The sequence below is a fragment of the Heloderma suspectum genome, chromosome 17 (genome assembly GCF_057233095.1).
Source record: "Heloderma suspectum isolate Gila_16-S chromosome 17, 16-S_ref, whole genome shotgun sequence".
In the NCBI taxonomy this organism is placed as follows: domain Eukaryota; kingdom Metazoa; phylum Chordata; class Lepidosauria; order Squamata; family Helodermatidae; genus Heloderma; species Heloderma suspectum.
Window position 1 is genome coordinate 11,844,517 of NC_139474.1, and position 27,304 is coordinate 11,871,820.

General features: G+C 51.1%; 1 protein-coding gene across 4 annotated transcripts; it reads left to right on the forward strand.

Annotated features, from left to right (window-relative positions):
• The first annotated feature begins 1,964 nt into the window (after window positions 1–1,964).
• Window positions 1,965–26,422, forward strand: LOC146334504 (lysosomal acid glucosylceramidase-like). Of its 4 annotated transcripts, none has more exons than XM_084824185.1 (12): window positions 1,965–2,095; window positions 4,275–4,354; window positions 5,968–6,104; window positions 9,651–9,842; window positions 12,346–12,498; window positions 13,460–13,593; window positions 16,619–16,791; window positions 18,436–18,673; window positions 20,396–20,620; window positions 21,018–21,181; window positions 21,732–21,848; window positions 25,903–26,422. In XM_084824185.1, exons 3-12 carry the CDS (start codon window positions 6,038–6,040, stop codon window positions 26,021–26,023), a joined length of 1,584 nt encoding a protein of 527 aa, XP_084680311.1. In that variant the 5' UTR covers window positions 1,965–2,095; window positions 4,275–4,354; window positions 5,968–6,037; the 3' UTR covers window positions 26,024–26,422. The 4 variants fall into 4 exon arrangements, with proteins under 4 accessions (XP_084680311.1, XP_084680312.1, XP_084680310.1 ...); XM_084824186.1 differs by lacking the exon at window positions 4,275–4,354 and adding an exon at window positions 4,550–4,576; XM_084824184.1 differs by lacking the exon at window positions 4,275–4,354.
• The last annotated feature ends 882 nt before the right edge of the window (window positions 26,423–27,304 follow it).

Consider the following 27,304-nt stretch of genomic DNA (forward strand, 5'->3'; position numbering starts at 1 on the left):
CTCTCACCACTACATCACGCTGGTTCTCAGTGTGGCCGAACTGGCTGAATGCAGTATCATTGTTATCTATTGCCATTTAGTTATTGGCATTCCATCTATTTCAGATGTTCAGGCGGTGAGTGCCAATGCATATGTAACCAAAATGACACCACCGAGGCAGCTGAACAGGCTTGGGAAAAACCCAATGTTTGGAGAAATACAATAAATCTTTAGGGGAGAAAACCGACTGCGGGGAGGATGGGAAACAGCTTAATGAAGAACGGGCACGCTCCCTGGCTGCGGAATGCAGATGGACTTGGGGGTGGGGGTGGAAGAGGAATAGTATGGCTGGCATCCTAAACAACAACCCTGTGTGCTGCAACATCTTGTTGCAGATCAAAACTTGTATTGGCTAGTTGGTGTTGACAGATCTGTCCTATGTAACTTCTGTTCCCATATCAGGGGAGTCCCTATTTGCTGGGACATTTCATGATTGATTGTTCACGTTTCCTCAGTATTTTATCTTTTGAACGTTTGGGGAGCTCCCTTAAAAAAGAAAAAGTTAGCATGAGTTGTTAGAGATGTGAGTGTTTCGCTTTGAGCCCATAACACCCTGATGACAATGATAGCTAAAGAGAGTTCAGTATGTTCAGCATCAGTCCTTCTCTGCCTCCCAAATTCTCTCTCTCTCTCTCTCTGGGTTGGGAGGAGATGGCTGCAACTTAATTCCGGTCCACACGTGTGTCAAATAATGGGTGCGCATGCACCCTGAGACTCTATGGAGTGCACTGTTTCACACACCACAGCCCCTGGGTCCATGCACTGCTCAGCCTTGCTTCCTTTTGATCACCTTTGCTGGGGGTGGGCAAGTCCACCCTGTCTGCAGTTGGGGTGGTTTGGATCATTCAGTTCCGCCCCGTGCAGCAGAATGGCTTTGTCTTGTGTGAGTATTCCAGTTGCATCTCTGTATGATTCACTGACCTTTCCTTTTTCTGCCCAACCTGCCTCTGGGTTGGGGCTGGCCCTTCTATATCAGGGCCGTGGCCCTCCTAATGGTGTCAGACTCCAAGCCCCATCAGCCCCTGCCAGCATGGACGATGGCTAGGAATGATGGGACTTGGACTCCAACCGCGCTGGGACCGCCACAGGTTCCCCACTCCCACCTCTGCTTTGGACACACCTGGCTCGCTCAGTCACACTGCTGATGCGAGCGGTGCGCCAGCGTTTGTGTTACTATCTGGGGAGGATGCCCATAGTGTCTCTGCATGAATTGCTGCTTGGGCTGGCCTCTTTCCAGTCCAGAGGCCACAAACCAAAGAAGGGCAGAATCGGGGGCGTTTGTGTGTGTTTTCCAGTGAGGAAAACAGGTCTCTCGGAACTCTTACATGCTCTAGAATAAAACCTAAAGAAGCACAAAGAAGTATCCGAGCCTTTTAACCATCCATTTTTACGGTGAGTCATCGCGGAAGCGCCCGAATGTAAAGACGGACAGCCCGCTGCACTCCGAGCTCTTTGGAGCGCAATCCTATGCGTGTTCCGACAGGAAAACCCCCCGCAACTCCCAGCATGCCCCAGCCAGCATGCTGGGCGTTGAGCGCCGTTCTCCTGCCTCCCAAGCGTAGGATCGCGCCCTTAGTCACGCCACTGCGCCTCGGAGAGGAATGGGGGCAGGATCCTGCCCCTGGGGTCTGCCGAGGCGAGAGGGACTAGCGCCTTGTTTATTGCTTTGTCTTCGAGAGGAACGCGGAGCGGGGGAGAGGAAGCCCGGCGGCCCGCGGGGGAACCGGCTCCTCGCCTCTCCCTGCCCCGCCGCGCCTCCGGCCCGGCCGCGCGCGAGCCTCCGCTCGGGGCTCGGCGAGGCTGCCCGGCCCGGCGGGCGAGCGGCGCTTGCCGGGGGGCCGCGAGGCCGGGCGCGGCGCGGAGGCGGCGATTCCCGCCGGGCGAGGCGCGCCGGGCCCGCCCACGGCTGCGCGGCGGGTCCGCCTGCAGCCGGGGCGCCGGCGAGGCGAGGCGAGGCGAGGCGAGAGCCGCGCCGGGCAGCATCGCGGGCTGACTGAGCAGCGGCGCAGCGCCCTCCCGGACCGGACCAGCCCAGCCCAGCCCAGCCCAGCCACCGGTGAGCCGCGCGCGGGGCTCGCGCCTCGGCCCGCCCGGGGGCGTCGCCGCTGCTGGGGCGGAGGCGCCCCCCTCCCCGGGCAGGGGCGCCAGCGCAGGCCGGGCGGGGGAGTGGGCGGGGAGGCCTTTCCCCCAGCGCGCCCCCCCCCCAGCTGAGCGGCGGGAGGTTCCGGACAGACCGAAGGGAGGGCTCCTTCGCACAGCGCGGGGCTGAACTGCGGAACTCCCTTCCGCGAGACGGAGCCACGGCCCCCGACGGGGGTGGCTTCGAAAGGGGACTGGGCAAATTCAGGGCGGAGGATCGGGCTCTCAAGGGCCGCGCGCGCTGATAGCTCTGCGCTGCCTCCGTACCCCAGTCGCTGGGGGACATGGGGGGGGAGGGTGCTGTTGCTTGCGCTCCTGTCCTGCTTGTGGGCTCCCAGTCGACAGCTGGTTGGCCACTGTGTGAACAGAAAGCTGGACTAGATAGATCCTTGGTCTGATCCAGGAGGGCTCTTCGTCTGTTCTCATGACAGCAGCGTGGAGCCCCCATGTTCAGGGGTAGTCTGCCTCTCTGAATCCCAGAGGACCAGACTGACAGGGCTCCTGCCGTCATGAGCACCCGGCTGGCTCAGGCGAGAGGTGGGCAGATGGTAGACCCTGCAGCCTGCTCATGGGCCTCTGCCGGCCAGTTTCCAGTGGCCGGGATTCTTGCGCAGGAGGCAGGGCAGGGCAGGGCAGCCATTATTCCTGATCCGGCAAGGAATGTGGGAAGCTGCCTTAGACTCTTTGGCCATCTAGCCCAGTGTTGTTGATGCTGAGTGGCAGCAGCGGCTCTCCAGGTTTTGGGGCAGGAATGTTTCCAAGCCCTACCCCGGAGAGACCAGGGATCGGGCCTCAGACCTTCTGCTTGCAAAGCAGGTGCTCTGCCCTGAGTCTCACTCCCTCCTCAAAGCCTTCTTCCTGGCAAGGGCTGTAGTCCAGTGGGAGAGCACATTCTTTGCATGTAGAAGGTCCCTGGTTCGATCCTTGGCCTCTCCAGGCTAAGGCTTGGAAATATTCCTGCTGGAAACCCTGGAGAGCTGCTGCTGCCAGTCACTGTCGACAGTACCGGGCTAGATGGACTGAGGGTTTGACTCAGTAGAAGGCAGTGTCCTGTGTTTCTATTTAAGCCAGCCCTTCTTCAGAACCTTGAGGACTGGAAACCTGACTTTATTTTTTAGGGGAGGGTTGTAGCTTAGCGGTAGAGCACATGCTTTGAACAGAACTGGTTCTATCCCTGTCATCTCCAGGTAATGGCTGGGAAAGGCCCATGCCTTTCAGGCACCTGGGAGTTGCAGTCCGACACCCTTGAAGGGACGCAGATTGGGGCAGGCTGCTCTCTTTTGCTCTCTGTTTCTGGAGAATCTTGGGGGACAGGTTTTCGAGAGAGGTTCAGGGTTTGTGCGCACATGGGCGAAAGTTGCTATTCCTGTCTGCAGCGGGGCGGAACAGAGTGGGGTGGAACAGGGTGGATCTTTGTTCTGTTGTGCATTGCATGTCAATGCATGCACATCAACATTATCTTATCTAAAACAATTTTAAACCATCAACCATGAGACAAATCCAGGATTGCTTAAAACTCATCATATGCTGCCAAATGCCAGAGAAAAGAGAAAAGTCTTAGCCTGGTGCTGAAAGATAACAAGGTAGGCACGAGGTGGGCCTCGTTGGGGAGCTCATTCCATAATTAGGGGGCCACCACCGAGAAGGCCCTCTCCCTTGTTGCTGCCTTCTGAGCCTCCCTCGGAGGAGGCTCCCAGAGGAGGGCCTTTGAACTTAGTGTACAGGTAGGTTCGTGTCATGAGAGGTATTCCATCAGATACTGCTGTCCTGAGCTGTGTAAGGCTTTATAGGTTAAAACCAGCACCTTGAATAGGGCTCAGAAACATATAGGCAGACAGCGCAAGCAGCCAGAGTCAGTTTTATGTTCTCGGACCTTCTTGGCCCTGTTATCAATCTGGCGGCTGTGTTTTGTCTGAGCTGCAGCTTCTGAGCCATCTTCAAAGGCAGCCCCACGTAGAGTGCACTGCAGTAATCTAGTTTGGAGGTTACCAGAGTGTAGACAGTTGAAGCAGGTGAAAACAGGATTGGGATAATGATGTAGCCTGCTATGAGGATGATGACTGAATTCTGCTATTCTTGGGGCCAAAACCCTTCAGAAGTGCCTTGCAGGATCAGACCAGAAGCATCCTTTTAGCCCAGCTTCCTGTTTCCAACAGTGGGCAGCCATTTGCCTCTGGTAAGTACACACTGTGTCAAGGTGTGTGTTTCTTTTCTTTTCAATTTAAGATTAAATTAAAGAAGAAAAATCCGTCTTAACTTTACAAAAACAGAACAGCCGGTTAGATAGATATTAATTTATTAAATATTTTCTTTCACTTTTTTATGATGTGAATCTCATTTTCTTTTCCTGTCATTTATTCTATTTCTATAGCTCAGAGGGGGCAGGGGGAGTCTGAGGGTGAGTGGCAGATGACATCACGAGCCCGGCTAATAAAAAAAAGTCCTGGGGGCTTTGAGCCCTGCCTCCGTTACACCCCTGGGTGAAGATTTTAACACTGGCGAGGGTGTTTGCTTCTTTCCCCCTGCCAGCCTCCAAGCCAGGTGGCTAACTGGCATAGATGGCAATGGGTCTGTAGCCAGTCTAAAAGTTTGGGGGGGGGGAGTAAGGGGGCTGTTCACATGGTTTGCAGGCCTTTTAAGGACAAAATTGTAATTTTTAATTGTTTGTTTGTAAAAAAAAAAAAGAGGGGGACTGAGAAAATTTAGGGGGCAGCCCCCCTGGCTACCGGCCTGGATGGCAAGAAGGGGAGGAGGTAGTAAAAGCATTTCTGAGCTTATGTGGACTTATGTGCAAAACACTTTGTGCATGCCCAGAGACATTCTCATCCTTATTACTATTGTGTAGTGGGTTTTTCCTCCCCAGGCCTGGGTCATGGCATAGAGAGTGGGGTCCAAAGCTGATGGAAGAGCTGGCCAGACTTGAGAGCACAACAAATAGTGTAGCCAGGCCTTGCAGGGTTGAAGCCCCGGGATTTATTGAATAGCGGAGATGAAGATGGCACCTCCCAGCCCTGACCCCGGCAGACTTTCCTGCTCCCTCTGAGCTTAGCTGCAATTGTGCCCATGGCTGGAAGAAAATGATCTATTGTTCCCTGTTGTAATGCAAAAGTATCTCGGGGTGGCTTGGTCTCCAAGGGGTAATTACGACCCATGGCTGCATCCCCCAAGTGGAGTCCCAAAATTCAGGCAGCTGCGTTGATCCATATCAACAAACCAGTTCTAGCAAGCCCTGCTCCTGGTGGAGACGAAAACTGCTAGAACTGGTTTGTTGATATGGATCAACGCAGCTGCCTGAATTTTGGGACTCCCCTTGGGGGGGTGCAGTCATGGGGGCCGTCCTGATGAGCATCTGCTCTTCCAAATGTACCCCTGCACCACTGACTACGATGGACGGTGTTGGTTTTGGACGGTCCTTGGGCAAGACACCCCCAACGGGCCCCCTCCCTCGGTGAGTCTCCCTTCTCACTGCCACTGTCACCAGCTGCTCTTCCTCCTCCTCCTCATCGTTGTTACCACTTGCTTGCTCGACAGGCAGCGAGCCAGGGAGCAAACAGGCTGTGGCATCTCCATTCCTCCTCCTCACCACCACTGTTGCCTGGGCTAGCGGGATAGGCAGGGGAACAAGCTGGTCGCAATGGTGAAAAGGAGGAGAAAGTCCAGGGGGCTTTCGTCAGTGGGCCCCTGCTGGGGTGTGGGCCCCCGACAGCTGCCTGACACCAGCCCTGACAATGACTCTGAAAGAATAACTGAACGACACCCTTTTTTCCGTTCGTGATGTTGCTGCTTCAGGGACGTGGTGCCAGGGGTGATTTTCTGAGACTGTGGCCTTCGTCATACCAAGCTGTCCCAGGGTGTAGCCATGTGGCAAGGAGGTGTCGGGTTCCTGGGCTGCCTCCTGCTTCTTCAGCTGATGATCTCCACGGCAGGTGAGTGAGTGGGATGATCAGACGCCGCGTCTCTAATCAGTGCTTTCTCCGCCGGCGCAAAATGAACTGCCAAAACTCTCTGCCGTTAGATGCGCAGCGGACGGGCCCTCAGGGGAGACAGCTTTCATAAACTTGGGGAGGAAGGTCAATCAAGGTATCACTGGATTATTACAGGGCTATGGAGAAGAAGAGCTTCTACTTTGGGAGGCAGTGTACCTAGAATCATAGAATAGAATAGTAGGGCTGGAAGGGGCCTACAAGGCCATCGAGTCCAACCCCCTGCTCAATGCAGGAATCCAAGTCAGAGCATCCCCGACAGATGGCTGTCCAGCCTCGTTTTGAACGCCTCCAGTGTGGGAGAGCCCCCCACCTCCCCAGGTAATTGGTTCCATTGTCGTATTGCTCTAACAGTCAGGAAGTTTTTCCTGATGTTCAGCCGGAATCTGGCTTCCTGTCACTTGAGCCCATTATTCTGTGTCCTGCTCTCTGGGATGACCGAGAAGAGATCCTGGCCTTCCTCTCTGGGACAACCTTTCAAGGACTTGAAGAGCGCTATCCTATCTCCCCTCAGTCTTCTCTTCTCAAGGCTGAACATGCCCAGTTCTTTCAGTCTCTCCTCATAGGGCTTTGTTTCCAGTCCTCTGATCATCTTTGTTGCCCTCCTTGGAACCCTCTCCGGCTTGTCTGCATCCTTCTTAAAGTGTGGTGCCCAGAACTGGACACAGTACTCCAGATGAGATCTCACCAGTGCTGAGTAGAGGGGAACTAGTACTTCCCGGGATTTGGAAGCTATGCTTCTATTAATGCAGCCCAAAAGAGCATTGGCCTTTTTTGCAGCCACATCACATTGTTGGCTCATATTCAGCTTGTGATCGACAACAATTCCATGATCCTTCTCGCTTGTCGTGTTGTTGAGCACGTATCCCCCATCTTGTAACTGTGCATTTGGTTTCTTTTTCCTTGGTGCAGAACTTGGCATTTATCCCTATTAAATTTCATTCTGTTGTTTTCTGTTTTCTGTCATTCTGTTGTTTTCTGCCCAGCACTCCAGTCTATCAAGATAACTTTGAATTTTGTTTCTGTCTTCCAAAGTATTAGCTATCCTGCCCCATTTTGTGTCATCTGCAAATGTGATCAGCATTCCCTGCACCTCCTCCTCCAAGTCATTCATAAAAATGTTGAAGAGCACTGGGCCCAGGACTGAGCCCTGCGGTACCCCACTCGTTACCTCTCCCCAGTTTGAGAAGGTCCCATTGATAAGCACCTTTCTGTAGCCAACTGTGGATCCACTGGATCGTTGTTTCATCTAGCCCACTTTGAGCTAGTTTGCTCATCAGGAGATCATGGGGCACTTGGTTGAAAGCTTTGCTGAAGTCAAGGTATATTATGTCTACAGCATTCCCACAGTCCACAAGGGTCCACTTGATCAAAAAATGAGATCAGATTCGTCTGGCAGGATTTGTTCTTGACAAATCCATGTTGGCTTCGAGTAATCACTGCATTGTTTTCAAGGTGCTTACAGATGGATTGCTTTATCATCTGCTCCAGAATTTTCCCAGGGATTGATGTCAGACTGACTGGTCTGTAGTTCTCAGGTTCCTCCTTTTTACCCTTTTTGAAGATAGGGACAACATTAGCCCTCCTCCAGTCATCTGGCACTTCCTCTTCCTCCCTGATTTCTCAAAAATAATAGGCAGCGGTTCTGAGAGCTCTTCTGCCAGTTCCTTTATTACTCTAGGATGCGGTTCATCTGGCCCTGGAGATTTGAACCCATTCCATGTAATTAGGTGTTCCTTGACCATATGCCTATCGATCTCAAGCTGCAATCCTGCCCCTTCAGCCTGTACTTCACCTTTGCCAGGGGGGTCATAGACCCTCTTCTGGGAGAAGACTGAGCCAAAGTAGGAATTGAGCACCTCTGCCTTTTCTTTGTCAGCTGTTATTGTTTTGCCATCCTTATTTAATAGCTGAACCACCATTTCTTTCCTCTGCCTTTTACTATGCACGTAGCTGAAGAAAGCCTTTTTGTTGTTTTTAGCATGCCTCGCTAACCTCAGCTCGTTCTCAGCGTTAGCCTTCCTGATGCCATCCTTGCAATTCTGTGCTACCTGCCTGTACTCTTCCTTTGTTACTTGCCCTTCTTTCCACTTCCTATATGTGTCCTTTTTTGTTTTCAGGTCATCTCTAAGCTTTTTGTGAAGCCACATTGGCTTCTTCTGTTGTCTTCCACCTTTTCTTCTTGCTGGAATTTTTTTTAAAAGCTACCACCCATCTTGGACTCCTTTTCTCGTTATTGTCGCTTGCCATGGGACCTTACTTACCATTGTTCTGAGTTCACTAAAATCAGCTTTCCTAAAATCCAGGGTACGTGTTTGACTACACTCGGCTTTTGCCTCCCTTAGAGCCAAGAACTGAAGTGCAACATGGTCGCTTTCCCCCAGAGTTCCTGTAACTGCTACTTTATCCACTAAGTCATCTCTGTTGGTTAGGACAGAGTCAAGTCAAGGACCTGTGCGGACTAAAGCCATTACTCAGATATTATGCTGCTTCAGTGCTGTGTTCTGGCATTAATAATACATTGCAAGGTTGAGCCCTCTTCCTCGACGAGGGAGTTATTACAGAGCATCAGGGGTGTTGTGAGGCCTGGACTCATGGCTGCCCTGCCCCGAATCTATTTCCCAGGACTTTGGATCTCTTCCTCAGAGCCCTGAGTGTCTGTTGGTGCCTCTGTTGGTGTAGTGGTTAGAGCGTTGGACTGGGACTCGGGAGACCTGGGTTCTAATCCCCATTTGGCCATGAAGCTCACTGGGTGACTTTGGGCCAGTTACTGAGTCTCAGCCTGACCTACCTCACAGGGTCGTTGTGAGGAGAGGACGGAGGATGATCATGTATGCCAGCTTGGCTCCTCGGAGGAAAGGCGAGATATAAATGTAATGGACGAATGGGAGGTTTTTTTCCTCAGCTTAATTGCCATGCAGGGAACAACTTTCAAGGGGAGTTGTAGCAAGCGAGGAAAGAGAACGCTCCCTTTCCCGCGTGCTGCTACAGCCCCCTCCTCCTAACCTTCCCCTCCATGGCAATTCCACTGAGAAATTTCTTTCCCACTGGGTTGGGATGATCTGGGGCAGGGTGCAAATTAATTTAAGAATGTATTTTTATTGGACATTACTTGGATGGGAAATGGCTTAGCCTCCTGTGAAATTGAAATGCACTGCTGGAATTGTTTCTAAATGTGCATATATTATATATGGGGTATGTGTGTGTAAAGCAGCACAACAGCAAAGCAACAAGGAGGGTCTGGATCCACAATGGGGCTTCCATCATGTATTAGCATATGCAGATTTTATGCAGATGTGTGTCTTATGGGCTTGGACCTCGAAACATTGATGTGCCTAGCTACGCCCCTGCAGAGCACCCCAAATTCACGAGGCAGCGGGCTGACTTGGTAAAAGCCTTCCTCTGGACCAGCAGCGTGATTGTTCGATCCCCGCTTGGTTCCCTCTCCCTTGCCTGAACGAAGCGCCCGTCCTTCCTCTTGTTCCCTAGGTGGCCAGGCCTGTTCAGCCAGGAATTTTGGCCATGGCTCGCTGGTGTGCGAATGCAGCGCGGACTACTGCGACACCTTAGAGCCCGTCTCTCTCCTTCCCCTTGGCTCGTACGTCAAGTATGAAAGCAATAAGGCCGGGAGCCGTGTCGAGCGCAGCGAGGGGGTGCTGCAAAGCGTCCCCCCAGATCAAGGTGAGCTGGTCTCCTGGTTAAGTCCATCTTGATGTAGTTCCCCCACCCCTCCCTCTGTGTTTATATATTTGTTTACAGCATTTTAACCGCACTCTTCAGCAACAACAACAGCAAAAAGGCTCCTAGAGGGATTTACAGCAGTACCTCCCCTCAGGCTTACGATAAGGCTGCCATCACCCTGGGCTTTTAATCTCGCAATTTACCGGGGCTTTGACTTCCAGATTCTTTGCGGGATTCAGATCGGCTCCTTTACACAGGCAGGCATGTGCTTTATTTGTGGGACTTCTTTATCTGCAAGTTCTATATGTTTCATTATGTAGCCACTAGGTGGTGGTGTGGTATAGTGGAACTCCGTCATCACACACAGCCGATAGATCAGATTAACGTTCCTTATCAGGTTATCTCCGATCTTTTTAAAACCGGGATGAAGGTCAGTTAGCGTGGGAGACGCCCTGGAGGTTGACGGCGTCATGTAAAGGAGCTGCAAACTTCCTTGAGTAACCAGTCTCGATGGCAGGATAAAAGCCCTGTGTGGAGAAGCCTTAAGACATAACACACAAGGAAAAGGGATTGGGAAGGAGGAGGAAAAAAGCAAAACTCGGGCAGTAGTTCTTAGTTTTAAAGTTCTTATAGGTGTTCTTTCTGGCAGGAAAGGGCGAAAATGCACTCTCTGCAGTTTTTCTTTCTTTGGTCAATGTAGGGGGCTATGTTGGTCTCCTTCTTGCCATGGTGTTCTTTCTGGGAGGCCCAGGATGTTCACCCTCCCCATGGTCCTGAGTTCTCTGGCTGACGGATGAGGCCGGAGTCTATAGTCTCAGAGAACTCTACTCACACAAACGTGTGAACGGACCTGGCTTCACATGGCTTCGAATAGCCCTTCGTTTGAAACAGCAAAGCCTTCAAGCAAACTTAAAGAGCTGTCAGAGTTGGGCCTGCCCCGTCTGAGCGAAGCTGTGCCCACTGGCACCCCTAGGCACGGCCCCTGCCATGGTGCGGCCCTATAACCCCCTAAGGTAGGGGTCTCTCCACTCCATTTCCGGGGGGCGGGCTGCGCCACAGCAGGCGGGAGGGAAGGAGTATAAATGTGTCCCTCGATCTGCTAATCTCCCCTGTCCAAGGACATGGACTGCAAAGGGAAGTCTGCCACTTAGTGGCTGAAGATGTTACTGCAGGCTTCAACCACATGGATATGTTAAAATTCACTACAATTCCTTAATGCTTTTTAAAATAACAAAACAAGCCCCAGGTGCACATCCCTAGTGTCCCCTTCCATTATATATCCCAACTTTACTCCAACGAGTTCAAGGCTGCAGACATAGTTCCCCTTCCTTTTTATCCTCACAACAACCCTGTGAGGTTGGCCACACTGAGAGTGACTGGTCCCAAGTCATCCAGTGAGATTCATGGCCATGTAGGGATTTGAACCTGGCTCTCCCGGGACCTAGTCTGACCCTCTAAGGTGGGGAGACCATTTTCCTATGAAGGGCCATTGAAATACGGAGAAGCTGGATTCATCTTTGCATGGGAGGTGCACTGCTGTGTTCCATCTTCCATAGTTAGTATATAATTTGTTGTTCCTGCAGTTATTTTTATTGTCATCCCAGATTTATATACTGCTTTTCACAGCGGTGAACGTACAACGTTGTTACAACGAAAACAGCACTAAAACATAATAAAATAACACAATAATAAATAAATTCCAAGCAGCAGTAAAGAAAACCTATACACTCTACTGAAGAAAAAAAACATCTAAAATAAATTGACACATATAAAAAAAAGAAGTATAGAAAGATTCTGGTTGAACCAAGTCCTGCCAATGGTTGCTGGTGTGTTTATCTTTTCCATAATGACAGCATCAAATAGATTTATGATACCAAGCTGACAAAGTATTTTGGGGACCATTTTGAGCTGAAAATGATGCTTTGTTTTTATTCCCACACTAGATGGATAAACTGAACATTTCCCCCACTTTCTTAAATCCTTATAAATATTTTAATGCCCCCCATGCAGTCCTTCTCCCCTCCTGATCTTACAGTGCAATTCTGTGAATGTCTGCCAAGGTGTACAGAAGCCCCATAGACTGAATATGTGGGGCCTCATGCTTTCCAGCGCACAGAAGTGATGAGGCATTAAATGTCACATCTAGGTCGGCCCTTAGTTCTGAGTGAGCATGCATAGGCTGGTGCTGTGAATCTTTATTTCTCCAAGCTAAACTCTACCTGGCCTTAGACATGATCGTCCTGCATTAATTGAAGACAAAACAGCATTGGACTCATGTGCTTCAGCATCACGCAGGTGGCTCACATTCAGGCTCTTACCCACTGTGTTCCAGGTTCTTAGCATGTGGAAATTCATTGAAAATATATGTGTTTGTGTTAACTGCCCAGTGACTAATAACTGAAATAACTGAATACCCAGTGTGTGTGTGTGTCGGGGGGGGGGGAGTGCACTGTTGCTGTCATACTCAAACCAGCTTCTTTCTCTCCCTCCACTTTCCCTGCAGTAGGAAGCCTCACTTTGAAACTCAAGCCATCCCAGAAGTATCAAAAAATCAAGGGCTTCGGAGGTGCCCTCACAGACTCGGCTGCTATCAATATTTTGGCGCTATCCCCAAAGGCTCAGACAAATCTTCTCAAATCCTACTTCTCCAAAGAAGGTAAGTGCCAAGAGGTGTGTGGGAGGGCAGAGCTGTCAACTTACTTTACTGGCTTTGTTCCACTGCCCCAGCACCTGGAATCCTTGGGAATTGCCAGGGCCCTGAGAGATCCCACCACTAACACCTTTTCTGCGCCTCTCCTTTAAATGCCCACCCAGCTGGCACTTACTTACTTACTTACTTACTTATTTATTTCATTTATATCCCACCTTTTTCCTCTTGCAAGGAACCCAAGGCGGCTTACGTTATCCTCCTCCTCTCCATTTTAGCCTCGCAACAACCACCCTGTGAGGTAGGTTGGGCTGAGAGTCTGTGACTGGCCCAAAGCCACCCAGGGAGCTTCCCTGGCTGAGTGGGGACTAGAACCCGGATCTCCTGGCTCCCAGTCCGTCACTCTCGCCACTACACCACTCTGGCTCACTTCACCCAGAATTCCCTCAACCAGCATGATGTAGTTGTGAGAGTGTTGGACGGGGGCTCGGGAGAGCTGGGTTCTAGTCCCTACGTGGGCCATGAAGCTCACTGGGCGACTTTAGGCCAGTCCCTGACTGTCAGCCTGACCTACCCCGCAGGGCTGTTGTGAGGAGAAAAGGGAGTGGAGGAGGACCTTGGGTTCCTTACAAGAGGGGTAAAAGCTGGGATATAATATTAAGTGGTATAGAAGTATCACAAACAAACAAATAAATAAAACTCTGCAGCCAGTCCTGATTCTTTCTTTCTTTCTTTCTTTCTTTCTTTCTTTCTTTCTTTCTTTCTTTCTCTCTCTCTCTCTCTCTCTCTCTCTCTCTCTCTCTCTCTCTCGTTCGTGCGCTGGAGTTAATTGCTAACCTGGCCCAGTCCTCACAAACCCCGTTGTAGAGAGGAGGCTCAGACAGGGCTGCCGGTGGCGACGGGGCCTCTGTGCGGCATCTGGGTTCACCGCTTTGTGTCAGCCCGCGCCTTTTGCTCCCGTTCTCCCCAGGCATTGAGTACACCTTGGTCCGCGTGCCCATGGCGAGCTGCGACTTCTCCGTCAGGCTGTACACCTACGATGACTCGGAGAATGACTTTGAGCTGAAGAACTTCAGCCTGACCGAGGAGGACACCAAGATGAAGGTGAGACCCGAGGGGAGTTTGCGCTTCCTCCCGCCTTGGCCCCCTCTTCCCTCAGAACAGAAGCATCTTGGGTGGCTCCCTTTGTGTTCTGGCCGGTTCTGACTGAAACCCGGATTCACCGCCCCACTGATATCGGAGCCACCAGCCCCCACTGTAAGATTCTCCGGAGCCACGTGGGTCAGAAAGATTACGTGACTATTTGCCATGATAGCGCCATGCCCTCCCACTCCCTCGGGGGGCTGTCATGCTGGTGTAGGAGGCATAACATCATGAACCTGATCTGTGTGGTCCCTTCCTACAGACAATACCCGGAGGGGTGTAGAATCTATATTACCTGGAGTGATCTTTAGACACAGGTGGGCCTGAGTGCCTCTTCTTCACTCTTAGGGTGCAGGGAGCACTTGCTTTTCTCTGGTAACATTGTTTGTTTGTTTTTAAACCTTCCTGGAGAGGAATCCTGAGTTGGAGATTTGGTTTGAGGAAACAAGGCTGATGTTTGGATGAATCTGGCATCACCTGTGTGATTGTGCCTGTTCCCCTCTGATTCCTTGTTCAGGCTGTACGCGTGTAAATAAAGGGTGTCGCTAAACATCTGGCAGAAGCAGCTGCGGGCAAAAAGGAGGCTGCTGGAAGCCTCTCCCAGGTTCCTGGCAGTCTCCTTCTTTAGCTGACACAGCCGTCACTGTTCATTTCTTTTGTTTTGAAGTTTAGCCCTGCAACCTTGAGGGCTAGAAACTTGCTTTGTTCCTTTTAATTTGGAAGTTTGGATTCTCACGTGGGGCTTGGGAGGGAAAGTGCTTTTAAAGTCAGGCCTGCTCCATGCTACAGCTGGGTAATGTTCAGATCTTGGACTTAATGATCTTATGGGCCCAACCTTTAGATGGCCGTGTGTATTACTTCAGCTGTGAAGCGCACACCTATTATTTCTCTTCCCACCCACCCCCACCTGCCATTCTGGGCTTTACAGTCTCTTCCACGTTCCCGATCTCTTAGATTCTTAAAAAGGCCAGAGCGACCTGCTAGTCTGTGGCTGATAGCCAAGCGCTTTGGCCCCTCATTTTTTTCCTTTTCCTTTTTTATTGAATTGTTTAAAGTAACAGTGAACAGCAACAAATTGAACTACACCACATGCAAGTCGGTTTCTTTATGGTCCTTTTATCACTCAGAGTCTCTATTTGCTACAAGCAAGATGACCTGATAAAGTTATCACTCACCATCCTAATGTTCATCCAGAGTTCTGTGGGTCTTAAAAGAGGCTACCTTGAACTCTTCACAGCACTAGGGAATTCAATAAACGAATAGCACATTCCATAAAAAGTGGCCATTTCTGCTTGGCCTCTTTGTACCTGCAGATCTTTAGTGAGTTTCTCCATTAGCGCAAGGTCCCACATTTTCCATTTCCATAGGGTAAGAGAGAGTTCATTTGCTGATTTCCAGTGAGCAGCTATGAACAACCTGGATGCTGTCCAGAAAAACGTCATGAGCTCTTCATTATCTATTCGGTACATTTCTAATCTGTCCAGTCACTAATGTTCTCTGGGCAGATTACAGCCCATCAAAAATATCAAATACAATACAAACATTTAAAAGAATAAAATTCAACATAATGCAAAACAATAAATGGCACCGGAATGGATAAAATAGCCATAATAACCTAGGAGTAGATCTCTAAAATGCCTGGGAGAAAAGAAAAGCCTTTGCTTGGTGCCAAACAGATAACAACGTGGGTGCCAGGGGGCGGGGCTATTCCATAAGTGGGGGGGCCACCACTGAGAAGGCCCTCTCTCTTGTAGCCACCCGCCTAGTTTCTTTTGGCGGGGGCGCCTGCTGGAGGACCTCCAAAGATGACCTAAGGGTCTGAGCAGGAACGTGTGTATTGTTTGTGTGTTAAGAATCCGCATAAAGAGATAGTAGCCGCAGCCCCTCATTTTGAACACTAAACTGCATCTTAGAATTCTGCAGGCATTGGAGGGCCCTTGGGGAAGACACACTCAGTGGGCCCCCTCCTTTAATGACTCTACTTTCTCAGCACCATGGTCCCCAGCTGCTCTCGCTCCTCCGCCTCTCTCTCATCCTGGCTCCCACTTGCTTGCTTGGCAGGCAGGGAGCCAGGGAGCAAGGAGGCCGCGGCATCTCTGCTCCTCCTTCTCTCCACCGCTGTTGTCTGGGCCGGAGCGAGAGGCAGGGGAACCAGCAGGTTGCAATGCTGAAAAGAAGGAGCAGCTCCAGGGAGGTCTCACCAGGGGGCCCCTGCTGGGGAGTGGGCCCTCAGCAAGTGCCCAATCATGCCTACCCTTGGCGCCAGCCCTGCATGCAGAGAATCCCAGGGCAGATTCTTGGCATTTCCCTTCTGAAAAGGATAGGGTAGGAGGTCCCAGGTTGAACCCAGTTGCATCTCCGGTTAAAAAGATCGGGGAGCGGACGATGGGGAAAGACCCCTTTCTCCCTGAGACCCTGTAGAACAGCGGCCAGCTGGAACAGACCAGCCTTCCAGAGGTTTTAGACTAGAACTCCCATCATCCCTGACCATTGCAGGCTGAGGCTGGTGGGATTTGTAGTCCGAAAGATCTAGAGGGGGCCCAGCTGGGGAAGGCGGTACAGGACTAGATGGACAGATAATCTGATCTGGAATGAGGCAGTTTGGTTTGTTCATTTGCAGCACAGCCCTCTGCACACCTCACTTGAAGTACGTCTCATTGATTTCAGTGTGGCGTGCGCCCAAATACGTGGATGTCGGATTGCAGCCTGAATTTCTCCGACAGCACAGTCGGTATTCTTGATTTGCCCCCGGCAGAGTCCTGTCTGCCAGACAGTGGGGGCTGGGGCTCCGATGTCAGTGGGGCGGTGAATCCACTCTGGGTTTCAGTCAGAACCAGTCAGAACTCCAATGGAGTGATCCAGGGTGCTTCCTTGGGTAGCTCCTTTAAACGTCTGATTGAAACCTGGAGAGGATTCACCGCCCCAGCCTCCACTCCTGCCAGAGTTCCTAAAGTGGAGCGTTACAATTCTCGTCCGTCCCTACCAGATCCCAATCCTCCAGCAAGCTCAAGCGGTCGCCTCCAGGCCTCTTTCCCTCTACGCTAGTCCCTGGACCTCTCCAGTGTGGATGAAAACCAACGGGGCCATGACAGGACGGGGGACCCTCAAGGGGAAACCAGGAGACAAGTTCCACAAGACCTGGGCCAACTATTTCATCAGGTAAAGGTGTCGAAAGCTGGCATTACATTGGCTCCCGGGTCCATGATGTCGCTTATCTTTCCCTGGCCTTTCTCTGCCTGGGAACAGTGGTGGGATGAGTTGAGAGTGGTGGTGGGACTTTAAGGGGAGTGCTGTTGGATTCTCTCAAATAATTTCCCCCACACACACCTTTTTCCCTCTCCCAAATCTGTAGAACCTGAAAGCCAGCGTGTAGTGGTTAGAGTACTGGACTGGGTTAGTGTGGTCAGAGTAGCGATGTAGTGGTTAGAGCGTTGGATTGGGACTCTGGAGATCCAGCTTCTACTCCCCGCTCGGCCATGACACTTGCGGGGTGACTTCTTTTCCCCACAGGAGAAGACAGGCGTGTAGCTTTGATACATGGAGAAGGACAGAGGCCCCTTTTTTAGAGCAGCCTTTAAACTCCTGAACAGCCTGGTTAGTGTGTTGCCAACCAGGACTGTGAATGTGTAAGACCAAATTCCAGGCTAGCAAGAACCTAAGAAGAGCCCTGCTGGATCAGACCAAGGGTCCATCTAGCCCAGCATTCTGCTCACATAGTGGCCAATCAGCGCCCACGGGAAGAAGGACAGGAGTGCAACAGCACCTTTCTGCCCATGTTCCCCAGCAGCTGGCATACATAGGCATACTGTCCCTGATACTGGAGGTAGCATAAAGCCATCGGGACTAGTAGCCGTTGACAGCCTTCTCCTCCAGGTATCTCTCGAACCCCTTTTTAAAGCCATCCAAATTGGTGGCCATCACTACATCTTGTGGAAGTGAGTTCCGTAGTTTAACTCTGTGCTGTGTGACAAAGTCCTTCCTTTGATCTGTCCTGAATCTCCCACCCATCAGCTTCGTGGCAGGATCCTGAGTTCTAGTATTATGAGAGAGGGGAAAAAAATCTCTCCCTCTCCACTTTCACCACACCAGGCATAATTTTGTACACTTCTATCATGTCTCCCCTCACTCAGCTTTCGTCTAAGCTAAACAGTCCCAGATGTCATACCCTCTCCTCACAGGGGAGTTGCTCCAGCCCCTTGATCGTTTTAGCTGCCCTTTTCTGCCCTTTTTCCAACTCTACAATATCCTTTTTGAGGTGCGGTGACCAGAACCGTTTGCAGTATTCTAAACGTGGCCGCACCACAGCTTTGCATAAGGGGAGTATGATCTTGGCAGTTTCATCTTCATTCCTTTCCTAATTATTATTCCTAATTATTATTACTCAATTCCTTTCCTAATTATGCTTCACATGCCTGTTTCACAGTGGCCGCTCACTGGGTTGACGTCTCCGTTGCGCTGTCCGCCACAGTCCCAAGATCTCTTTCTTGGTCGGTCACCGCCAGCTCAGCTTATACTATATGAAAGGTGCAATCCTATGCATGTTAAGACAGAAAAAAGTCCTACAGCTCCCAGCATTCCCCAGCCAGCACAGCTAGCTTTTTTTCTTGTAGGACTTTTTTTCTTGTAGGACATTTTTCTGTCTAAACATGCATAGGCTTATGGCCTAAGAGAATCAGTCAGCTCCAGTTCTTAATTCATTATATTTCTTGGGCTGTGGGGCTGTGCCAGGTGTTAATAATTCCTGCCCTGTTCAGGCCCCTGCCCCCCGCCCCTAACGTTCACTGCCGTTCCTCCTCCTGACAGGTTCTTAGACGAATACGCCAAGTATAACTTGACTTTCTGGGCCGTGACTGCGGGGAACGAGCCAACGGCCGGGGACATCATCTTTTACCCCTTCCAGTGCCTGGGCTTCTCTCCCGAGCACCAGAGGGACTTCATCGCCCAAGACTTGGGACCCGCCTTGGCCAACAGCTCGTATAAAGGCATAGAGCTCATCATGCTCGACGACCAGCGGGTGATGCTTCCTTACTGGGCCGAAGTGGTAAGTTGGCGACCCTCCGGGCATTTTGCTGCCTGAGGCAAAGAGCAAGATGGCTCCCTCTCCCGTTCCATGTACAAAAGCCGACTGGGCTGTTTCTTAAACACTGACAACGGGACAGGATCCTGCACTGCACCTGAAGGAGGAGGTTAGCGCAGGGGCGCAGGGCAGGCCTCAGCTCTCTCCTCCGCCCCCTTGCTGCCGCCCGCCAGCACTTTCCGCCTGCGGCAGCTGCCTCACTCTGCCTCATGGGAGGGCTGGCCCTGGCGCACCACAAACACTCTTCCTCGATCATCCAAAGCATGGATTGGCTTTGAAGGTGCTTGATTGGATGTCCTTCCTTTTCAGTCGTTTGCTTGTTTCGTTATTTAAAGCATTCATACTGGCGCTGTGCCGAAAATATCTCCCACTTTTTTTGCGACCGTTCTCATTCCGTTTGATGGAAAAGAAATGGCTTTCGAAAAGAAATTCAAAGGAGAAGAAATTTGGGGGCAATTCTCGTGGGTTTGGTTCACGGTTCTTGTGCTTACCTTACTTCTGAGGTGGCTACAGCCTGTAGCTTCCTTCAGTTAATTTCATACGGTGGCCACCTTCCCTCTCTTCCCCCGCAGTGCTCTGGAACGTATGGGACATGGTGGAGGGTATACAATGGGGGCCACACTGACTGCTGTTGTGACATGCCCCCTCCCCCCAAAAAACCCTTAGGAAAGGAGAGAAAAGCTGTGCCACAACCCCTCCGTCCCAGTGGTGAACCCTACCTGTGAGAAACGGTTGGAGAATTTCTCCTCCCCCTGGAGAAATTCGGTGAAATTTCCCCACAAATAAGGTGGCGAATTTTGAGAGGCCATTTGCGCACAGCTCTAATTTATACTCTGCTCCTCGCCCAGGAAGGTTCACTAAAAACAAGGCAGCCCGTGCCCGTTAGGCATACGATTCTTTAAAAAAAGAAAGACACAACAGAAAAGGAAAAAGGGACGGGGAGGGGAGAGGAAAAGAAGTAAACTCAGGCACCAGTTCTTGGTGTCGTCCAGTTCTCATCATGACCAGCTGCAGTGCAGCTGGATCTTGTTAGTTTTCTCACTGCGACTGGCTGGAATGGAAAATGGCTCAAAGAGACGAGGAGCCCCAAATTGCTGCGCTCTCAGTTGAGTCGGTGGGTTGGGCCTGCTCCTATCTCTCCTTCTGGTCCAGCAGGGGTGTAGAACCTCAGCCCCGGGGGCCAAATCTGGCCCTCCTGGAGACCCAATGCGGCCCTCCAGGGTTCCCCTTTCCCCTGATTGTTTGGTGGTTCCTTGGCATTGTGCAGTCCCGTCCCCCATTCTAAAAGGTTGAAATGCCTCTCCAAAGGCTTCGTTACTGGCAGAATGAGCTTGAAGCGACAATAGGGTGGAATTGTTGGTTTTTGGCTCCACCCCTTTCGCCTTTGGCCCTGCCCACCACTGGAATGCAGCCCCTGAGAGCTTCTCCAAAATGGACATTGGGCTGAAAGAGGTTCTGCATCCCGGGGGGCGGGGGGGCAGGGGCTGCAGCCTGGCGGAATAGCTGCTGGATGATGGCTGCAGGAGAGGCAAAACCAGACTCAGCTGGCTTTTCAGCAGAGCTTCTTCTCAATGAGGCCTAGAAACATGACTGTGGGGGATGGGGAGGGGGCCAGGACAGAACCTAAGTTTTTGTGGGAGCTCCGCTCGCGTAATAGCTCTGTTTCTTCCTTCACGGCGCTCCTAGATTCTCCGGGACCCCGTGGCTTCCAGCTATATCAGCGGAATTGGCATCCATTGGTATCTGGATTTCCTGGCGCCCATCGACTTGACGCTGTCCATCACCCATCACCTCTTCCCCAACTATTACCTCATCTCCACCGAGGCCTCCGCGGGGTCCTACTTCTGGGAGCCACGTGTGGTGCTGGGGGGCTGGGACCGCGGCAGCAAGTACAGCCACAGCATTCTCGCGGTGCGTCTGGCGGGGGGCTGGAGCAGGGCCCACCCCCCAGCAGGGGCCCACTGGCAAGAGCCCCCGGACCTGCTCCTCCTCTTCCCCGTCGTTCCCCTGCCTCCCGCTCCTGCAATGGAGGAGGTGGTGAGGAGGAGGAACAGGAGATGCCACCGGCGTCGTGCTCACTGGCTCTCTGCCTGTCGAGAGGAAGCAAGGAAGAGAGGGAGGATGAGGCGCACGAGCCGCTGGTGACCATGGCGCGGCGGAGGCGCTGAGGGAGGCGGCCCGCTGAGGGGGTCTCGCCCAAGGGCCTTCCGAAGGGCCAGGGCAGGGTCTTGGTTTTGCTCGCCCTTCCTCGAGGAGTGGAGGAGAGCAGACCAAACAATGTCTCGTCTTTGCCCCCTTTCTTTTGCAGAACCTCAACAACCACGTTACAGGCTGGACCGACTGGAACCTGGCGCTGGACATGAAAGGAGGGCCCAACTGGAGCAAGAACTACGTGGACAGCCCGGTCATCGTGGACGCGGCCAACAACGTCTTCTACAAGCAACCCATGTTCTACCACATGGCGCACTTCAGGTGAGGCGGCCCAGGCCCTGGCGTCCTCCTGGGAAGCACGTCAGCCGGCCCCCAAGGGAGGCCGAGCAAACGGACTATATTTATTTCCGGGCCGCTTCTGGGGTGTGGAACCCCTTTCAGCCCGGGGGCTGAATGCCATTCCGGAGGAGCTCTCAGGGGCCGCCTTCCAGGGGCGGGAGGGGGGCTGAGGTGAAATGGGGTGGGGCAAAGGGGCAGGGGCAGCTAGGCCTTAGGAGAGGCATTTCCATCTTTTTGAAGGGGGGAAATGGCACAAAAGCTGGGAGTCTGCCAAAGCCTCTGGTGAAGGGAAAGGGGGCGTGGCCTTCTGGGGAACCTCGGAGGGCCAGATTGGGAATTTCGGGGGGCCACATTTGGCCCACCGGCCCGCAGCCCTGAAATAGAAGATACCTTCAGATACTCTGTAAAATAGGCCAGCCATGACAGGACACCATAGCTGACTGGCCAGCTGCGTTCGGATGATGGACCTTTACATACTGCCTGATCCATCGGCACTTTCTGTTGTTGTGTGTGTGTCTGTGCGTGAATGCAGCAAGTTCCTCCCAGAAGGAACCCAGCGGATCGGGATCCAAAGCAGCAAATGGAACAGCTTAGAATTCTCGGCCTTCCTGCGCCCGGATGGCTCGGCGGCCGTCGTGGTCTTGAACAGGTACGCGGACAGGTGCTGAGTGTGCGCCATGCTGCCGCTTGAGGGCTGCGGCAGAGCAGACGTGTTCTCTCTTGCTCCAGAGGGCAGGATTAGAACCAGGGGGCGGCAATTTCAGGGGAGCAGATTTTGGCTGAACAGTAGGAGGTTGGGGGTTGGACCAGAGGACTCCCTAGTTCCCTTCCAACTCTAAAGTTCTATGAAGCAGAGATAAACTTCAGTCTTTAGATAAGGGTGGCACAGCTTTTCCTTAAAGATTGAGCAAATGCATACGAAACGAGGCTGTTCTTTTTCTCCATAACTTTTTTTTTAAGTTGCAGTTTTAAGGAATGGCAAGTCACTGCTAGTCTTAAGTATAAAGTCACTTTTTATATAGATGGGGGAGCTTTGACACTCGGAGAAACCACCTGCCCACCAGTCAGGCAAGTAGGTGCATAGAACTGCTGGCTTTTCGTTGTTGATATTGTTAAACAATTGGGAGACCGAAATCTTTGCTGATCTCCCACAAATCACCCAGGTATCTACCAGTAGATCACGTTCTACCATCTGCCTCCCCTGCTTTAAACAATGTGTTCCTCTCACCAGAGAGAAGTAATATTCCTACCTGAGCTTTAAAGGAAACAATCACACCAATGCACATCAATGTGGTTCACTTAACTCTAACGCAGCTTGGTTACCATCAAGGAAACTGCTTGGTAACTTGTTAAAAGTTCTGAGTGCTAAAAGGGTTGTTAAAGTGCATTGGATTGGAGTGTGTTTTTGTCTTTGTATTTCTAACACCTCCCCAGGATGCCTCCAAAATTTGTTGTTCAGTCGTTCAGTTGTGTCTGACTCTTCGTGACCCCATGGACTATAGCACGCCAGGCCTTCCTGTCCTGCGCTCTCTCCCGGAGCATGCTCAAGTTCATATTCATTGCATTGGTGATGCTATCTAGCCATCTCATCCTCCGCCGTCCCCTTCTCCTTTTGCCTTCAGTCTTTCCCAGCATCAGGGTCTTTTCCAGAGAGTTTTCTCTTCGCATTAGGTGGCCAAAATATTTCAGCTTCAGTATCTGTCCTTCCAATGAGCACTCAGGGTTGAGTTCCTTTAGGATGGACTGATTTGACTTCCTTGCAGTCCAGGGGACTCGTAAGAGTCTTCTCCAGCACCACAGTTCGAAAGCATCGATTCTTCGGCGCTCAGCCTTCCTTATAGTCCAGCTCTCACAGCCATACATTACTACTGGGAAAACCATAGCTTTCATTATACGGACCTTGGTAGGCAAGGTGATGTCTCTGCTTCTTACGATGCTGTCTAGGTTTGCCATAGCTTTCCTCCCGAGGAGCAAGCGTCTTTTAATTTCATGGCTACAGTCACTGTCTGTGGTGATCTTGGAGCCCAAGAAAATAAAATCTGTCACTGCTTCCATTTCTTCCCCTTCTATATGCCAGGAAGTGATGGGGCCAGATGCCATGATTTTAGGTTTTTTAATGTAGAGTGTCAAACCAGCTTTTGCACTCTCCTCTTTCACCCTCAACAAGAGGCTCTTTAGATCCTCTTCGCTTTCTGCCATTAGGGTGGTATCGCCTGCGTATCTGAGGTTGTTGATAATTCTCCCGGCAATCTTAATTCTGACCTGTGATTCATCCAACCTGGCGTTTCTCATGATGTACTGTGCATATAAGTTAAATAAGCAGGGTGACAATATGCAGCCTTGTCGTACTCCTTTCCCAATTTTGAACCAATCGGTTGTTCCATGTCTGGTTCTTACTGTTGCTTCTTGACCCTTGTACAGGTTTCTCAGGAGACAGGTAAGGTGGTCTGGTACTCCCATCTCTTTCAGAATTTGCCACAGTTTGTTGTGATCCACACAATCAAAGGCTTTAGCGTAGTCAGTGAAGCAGAAATAGACGTTTTTCTGGAATTCTCTTGCTTTCTCCATGACCCAGCGAATGTTGGCGATTTGATCTCTAGTTCCGCTGCCTCTTCGAAACCCAGCTTGTACTTCTGGTAGTTCTCGGCTCACGTACTGCTGAAGCCTAGCTTGTAGGATTTTGAGCATCACCTTGCTGGCATGTGAAATGAGCGCAATTGTACGGTAGTTTGAACACTCTTTGGCGTTTCCCTTCTTTGGAATTGGAATGTAAACTGACCTTTTCCAGTCTTGTGGCCACTGCTGAGTGTTCCAAATTTGTTGGCATATTTAACTCTTTACAGCACTTTAACAGCATCGTCTTTTAGGATCTTAAATAGCTCAGCTGGAATACTGTCATCTCCGTTAGCTTTGTTGTTAGTAATGCTTCCTAAGGCCCACTTGACTTCACTCTCTAGGATGTCCAGCTCAAGTTCAGTGACTGCACTATCATGGCTATCAGGGACACTCAGATCTTTCCTGTATCGTTCTTCTGTGTATTCTTTCCACCTCTTCTTAATCTCATCTGCTTCTGTTAGGTCCCTGCCTTCTTTGTCCTTTATCATGCCCGTCTTTGCACAAAACGTTCCCTTAAGATCTCCGATTTTCTGGAAAAGATCTCTAGTCTTTCCCATTCTATTGTCTTCCTCGATTTCTTTGCATTGTTCATTTAAGAAGGCCTTCTTGTCTCTCCTTGCTATTCTCTGGAACTCTGCATTCAGTTGGATATATCTTCCCCTTTCTCCCTTGCTTTTCGCTTCCCTTCTTTCCTCAGCTACTTGTAAAGCTTCATCAGACAGCCACTTGGCTTTCTTGCATTTCTTTTTCTTTGGGATGGATTGAGTTGCTGCCTCCTGAACAATGTTACGGACCTCCGTCCATAGTTCCTCAGTCACTCTGTCTATCAGGTCTAATCCCTGAAATCTATTCCTCACCTCCACTGTATATTCATAAGGGGTATGATTTAGGTCATACCTGAATGGTTTAGTGGTTTTCCCTACATTCTTCAATTTCAGCCAAAATTTTGCAAGAAGCAGCTCATGATCTGAGCCACAATCAGCTCCAGGTCTTGTTTTTACTGACTGTATGGAGCTTCTCCATCTGTGGCTGCAAAGGACATAATCAGTCTGATTTCGATATTGACCATCTGGTGATGTCCATGTGTAGAGTCGCCTCTTGTGCTGTTGGAAAAGAGTGTTTGCTATGATCAGCGTATTCTCTTGGCAAAACTCTATTAGCCTTTGTCCTGCTTCATTTTGTACACCAAGGCCGTGCTTGCCTGTTATCCCTGCGATTTCTTGACTTCCTACTTTAGCATTCCAATCCCCTGTGATGAAGAGGACATCTTTTTTTGGTGTTAGTTCTAGAAGGTGTTGTAGGTCTTCATAGAACCAACCAACCTCAGCTTCTTCAGCATCAGTGGTTGGGGCATAGACTTGAATTTCTGTGATGTTGAATGATTTGCCTTGGATTCGTACTGAGATCATTCTATTGTTTTTGAGATTGTACCCCAGTACTGCTTTTCCCACCCTTTTGTTGACTATGAGTGCTACTCCATTTCTTCTAAGGGATTCTTGCCCACAGTAGTAGATACGATGGTCACCTGAATTAAATTCGCCCATGCCTGTCCATTTTAGTTCGCTGATTCCCAAGATGTCGATGTTCAATCTTGCCATCTCATGTTTGACCACCTCCAGCTTACCTTGATTCATTGATCTGACATTCCAGGTTCCTAAACAATATTGTTCTTTACAGCATCGGGCTTTCTTTTCACCACTAGACACATCCACAGCTGAGTGTCCTTTTGGCTTTGGCCCAGCCGCTTCACTCTTTCTGGCGCTACTTGGAAATACCCTCTGCTCTTCCCCAGTAGTATATTGGACACTTTCCGACGTGAGGGGCTTATCTTCTGGCGTCATATCTTTTAGTCTTGTGATACATTCCATGGGGTTTTCTTGGCAAGAATCCTGGAGTGGGTTGCCATTTCCTTCTCCAGTGGACCACATTTTGTCAGAACTCTCCGCCATGACCTGTCCGTCTTGGGTGGCCGTGCACGGCATAGCTTATGGCTTCACTGAGTTACGCGAGCCCCTTTGCCACAACACGGGAGTGATCCATGAAGGGGGCCTCCAGAATTATTCCTCAATTTTTCTTTTCCTCCCCAGGTCTGCCAAAAATGTGCCATTTGGGATATCAGACCCTGGCGTGGGCTACATTGAGGCAGTAGCGACTGCCAACTCCATCCAGACTTACCTCTGGCAGCGACCCTCGGGTGACTCGGAGTAGTCCAGCCTGAGCCCCCTAAGCCAGGGGCAGCCTCAGCCATGGGGCGACCACTCAGCCATCGATGCTTTGTTCCCAGGAGAAGGGCAAATGCAGAGGGATATTGGCATAAGATCCTGAGGATGGTTCTGCTGTGTGAAGAGGCCTGCATGGACCAGGAAAACGAGGAGTGGAAAGTGGGGTGCTTCCTCGCTCCCACCAGCCCCCCGCTCCCAACCAGGACTGGCTAAGCTAATGTGCCATTAAATTCCAGGGTATTTAATGGTCCATTAACTCAGTCTTACTTGCCACGTGCTGATGTCAGTTCCCTCGTCTTCTGCATTTACCCCCTTCATGAGCTCTTTCTTTTCTAGATGTTTTCATACAATAAACCAGTGTGTTTTCTTTTCTAGAAACTCACCCACTTGCTGGCTTTTGGGCTTCCTGGAGAGCTTGGGGAGGGAGGAGCAGAAGGGCTTCCCTGGTGGCAGCCCCTATATATATTTATCCCTGATTTTGTTTTCCATCTCAGGGTCACCCTGAGCCTTCCGGTCTTGGGGGCAGTGCCACATTCCTAGTACTAAATTACTTTTGGAGCCCGGTATTGTCCTCCACGGTGCTTCTGTGGAAGAGTCTGTCCCTTTCAGGTGTTCTAGTCCGCTCGACACTATGCCGTCTTTGACGTATGGAGCAACATCTCCAGGGTGCCCTTCCCTGTCTTTCCTGTAGAGTTCATATCCAGAGATGACGTATCCCACTGCTTCTTGGCATTCCACCAAGTTTCAGTAATGCCCAGTATATCTGGGTTCTTTCAAAGTTGGCCATAAGCGTTGGCCATGAGAGGGCACCCGGGTGCAAGCTCTGATGCCTTTACAGGGCGTTGGAGATCGGCAGGCTGCTGTGCTCAGAGTTGGCCACCGGAGGGCACCCCAGTACAGGGCGATGGAGATCGGCAGGCTGCAGTGCTCAGAGTTGGCCACCGGAGGGCACCCCAGTGCAAATGCGGAGGTCTCCATTGCCCTGTTAAATGTGCACATCGGTCAGTTTCATCACCAGCAGCCATTCCTGCAGGCTCTACTGAGAGAGAAATGAAGGGAAAGTGGGGCCATGCCACCAGCCCCGCCCAAAGACCAGGTTTCTGTAATGCCCAGTATATCTGGGTTCTTTCAAAGCTGGCCACAAGAGTTGGCCACCGGAGGGCACCCCAGTTCAAGCGCTGAGGCCTTTACAGGGCGATGTAGATCGGCAGGCTGCAGTGCCCAGAGTTGGCCACCGGAGGGCACCCCGGTGCAAGTGCTTGATGCC

Excerpts from the sequence above, each read along its gene's own strand:
- LOC146334504 (XM_084824185.1), top strand. The coding sequence starts at position 6,038 with ATGTGGCAAGGAGGTGTCGGGTTCCTGGGCTGCCTCCTGCTTCTTCAG. Across the intron at positions 9,843-12,345 it reads AAGCGTCCCCCCAGATCAAG|TAGGAAGCCTCACTTTGAAA; the intron begins GTGAGCTGGTCT and ends CTTTCCCTGCAG. Across the intron at positions 21,182-21,731 it reads TACCACATGGCGCACTTCAG|CAAGTTCCTCCCAGAAGGAA; the intron begins GTGAGGCGGCCC and ends GCGTGAATGCAG.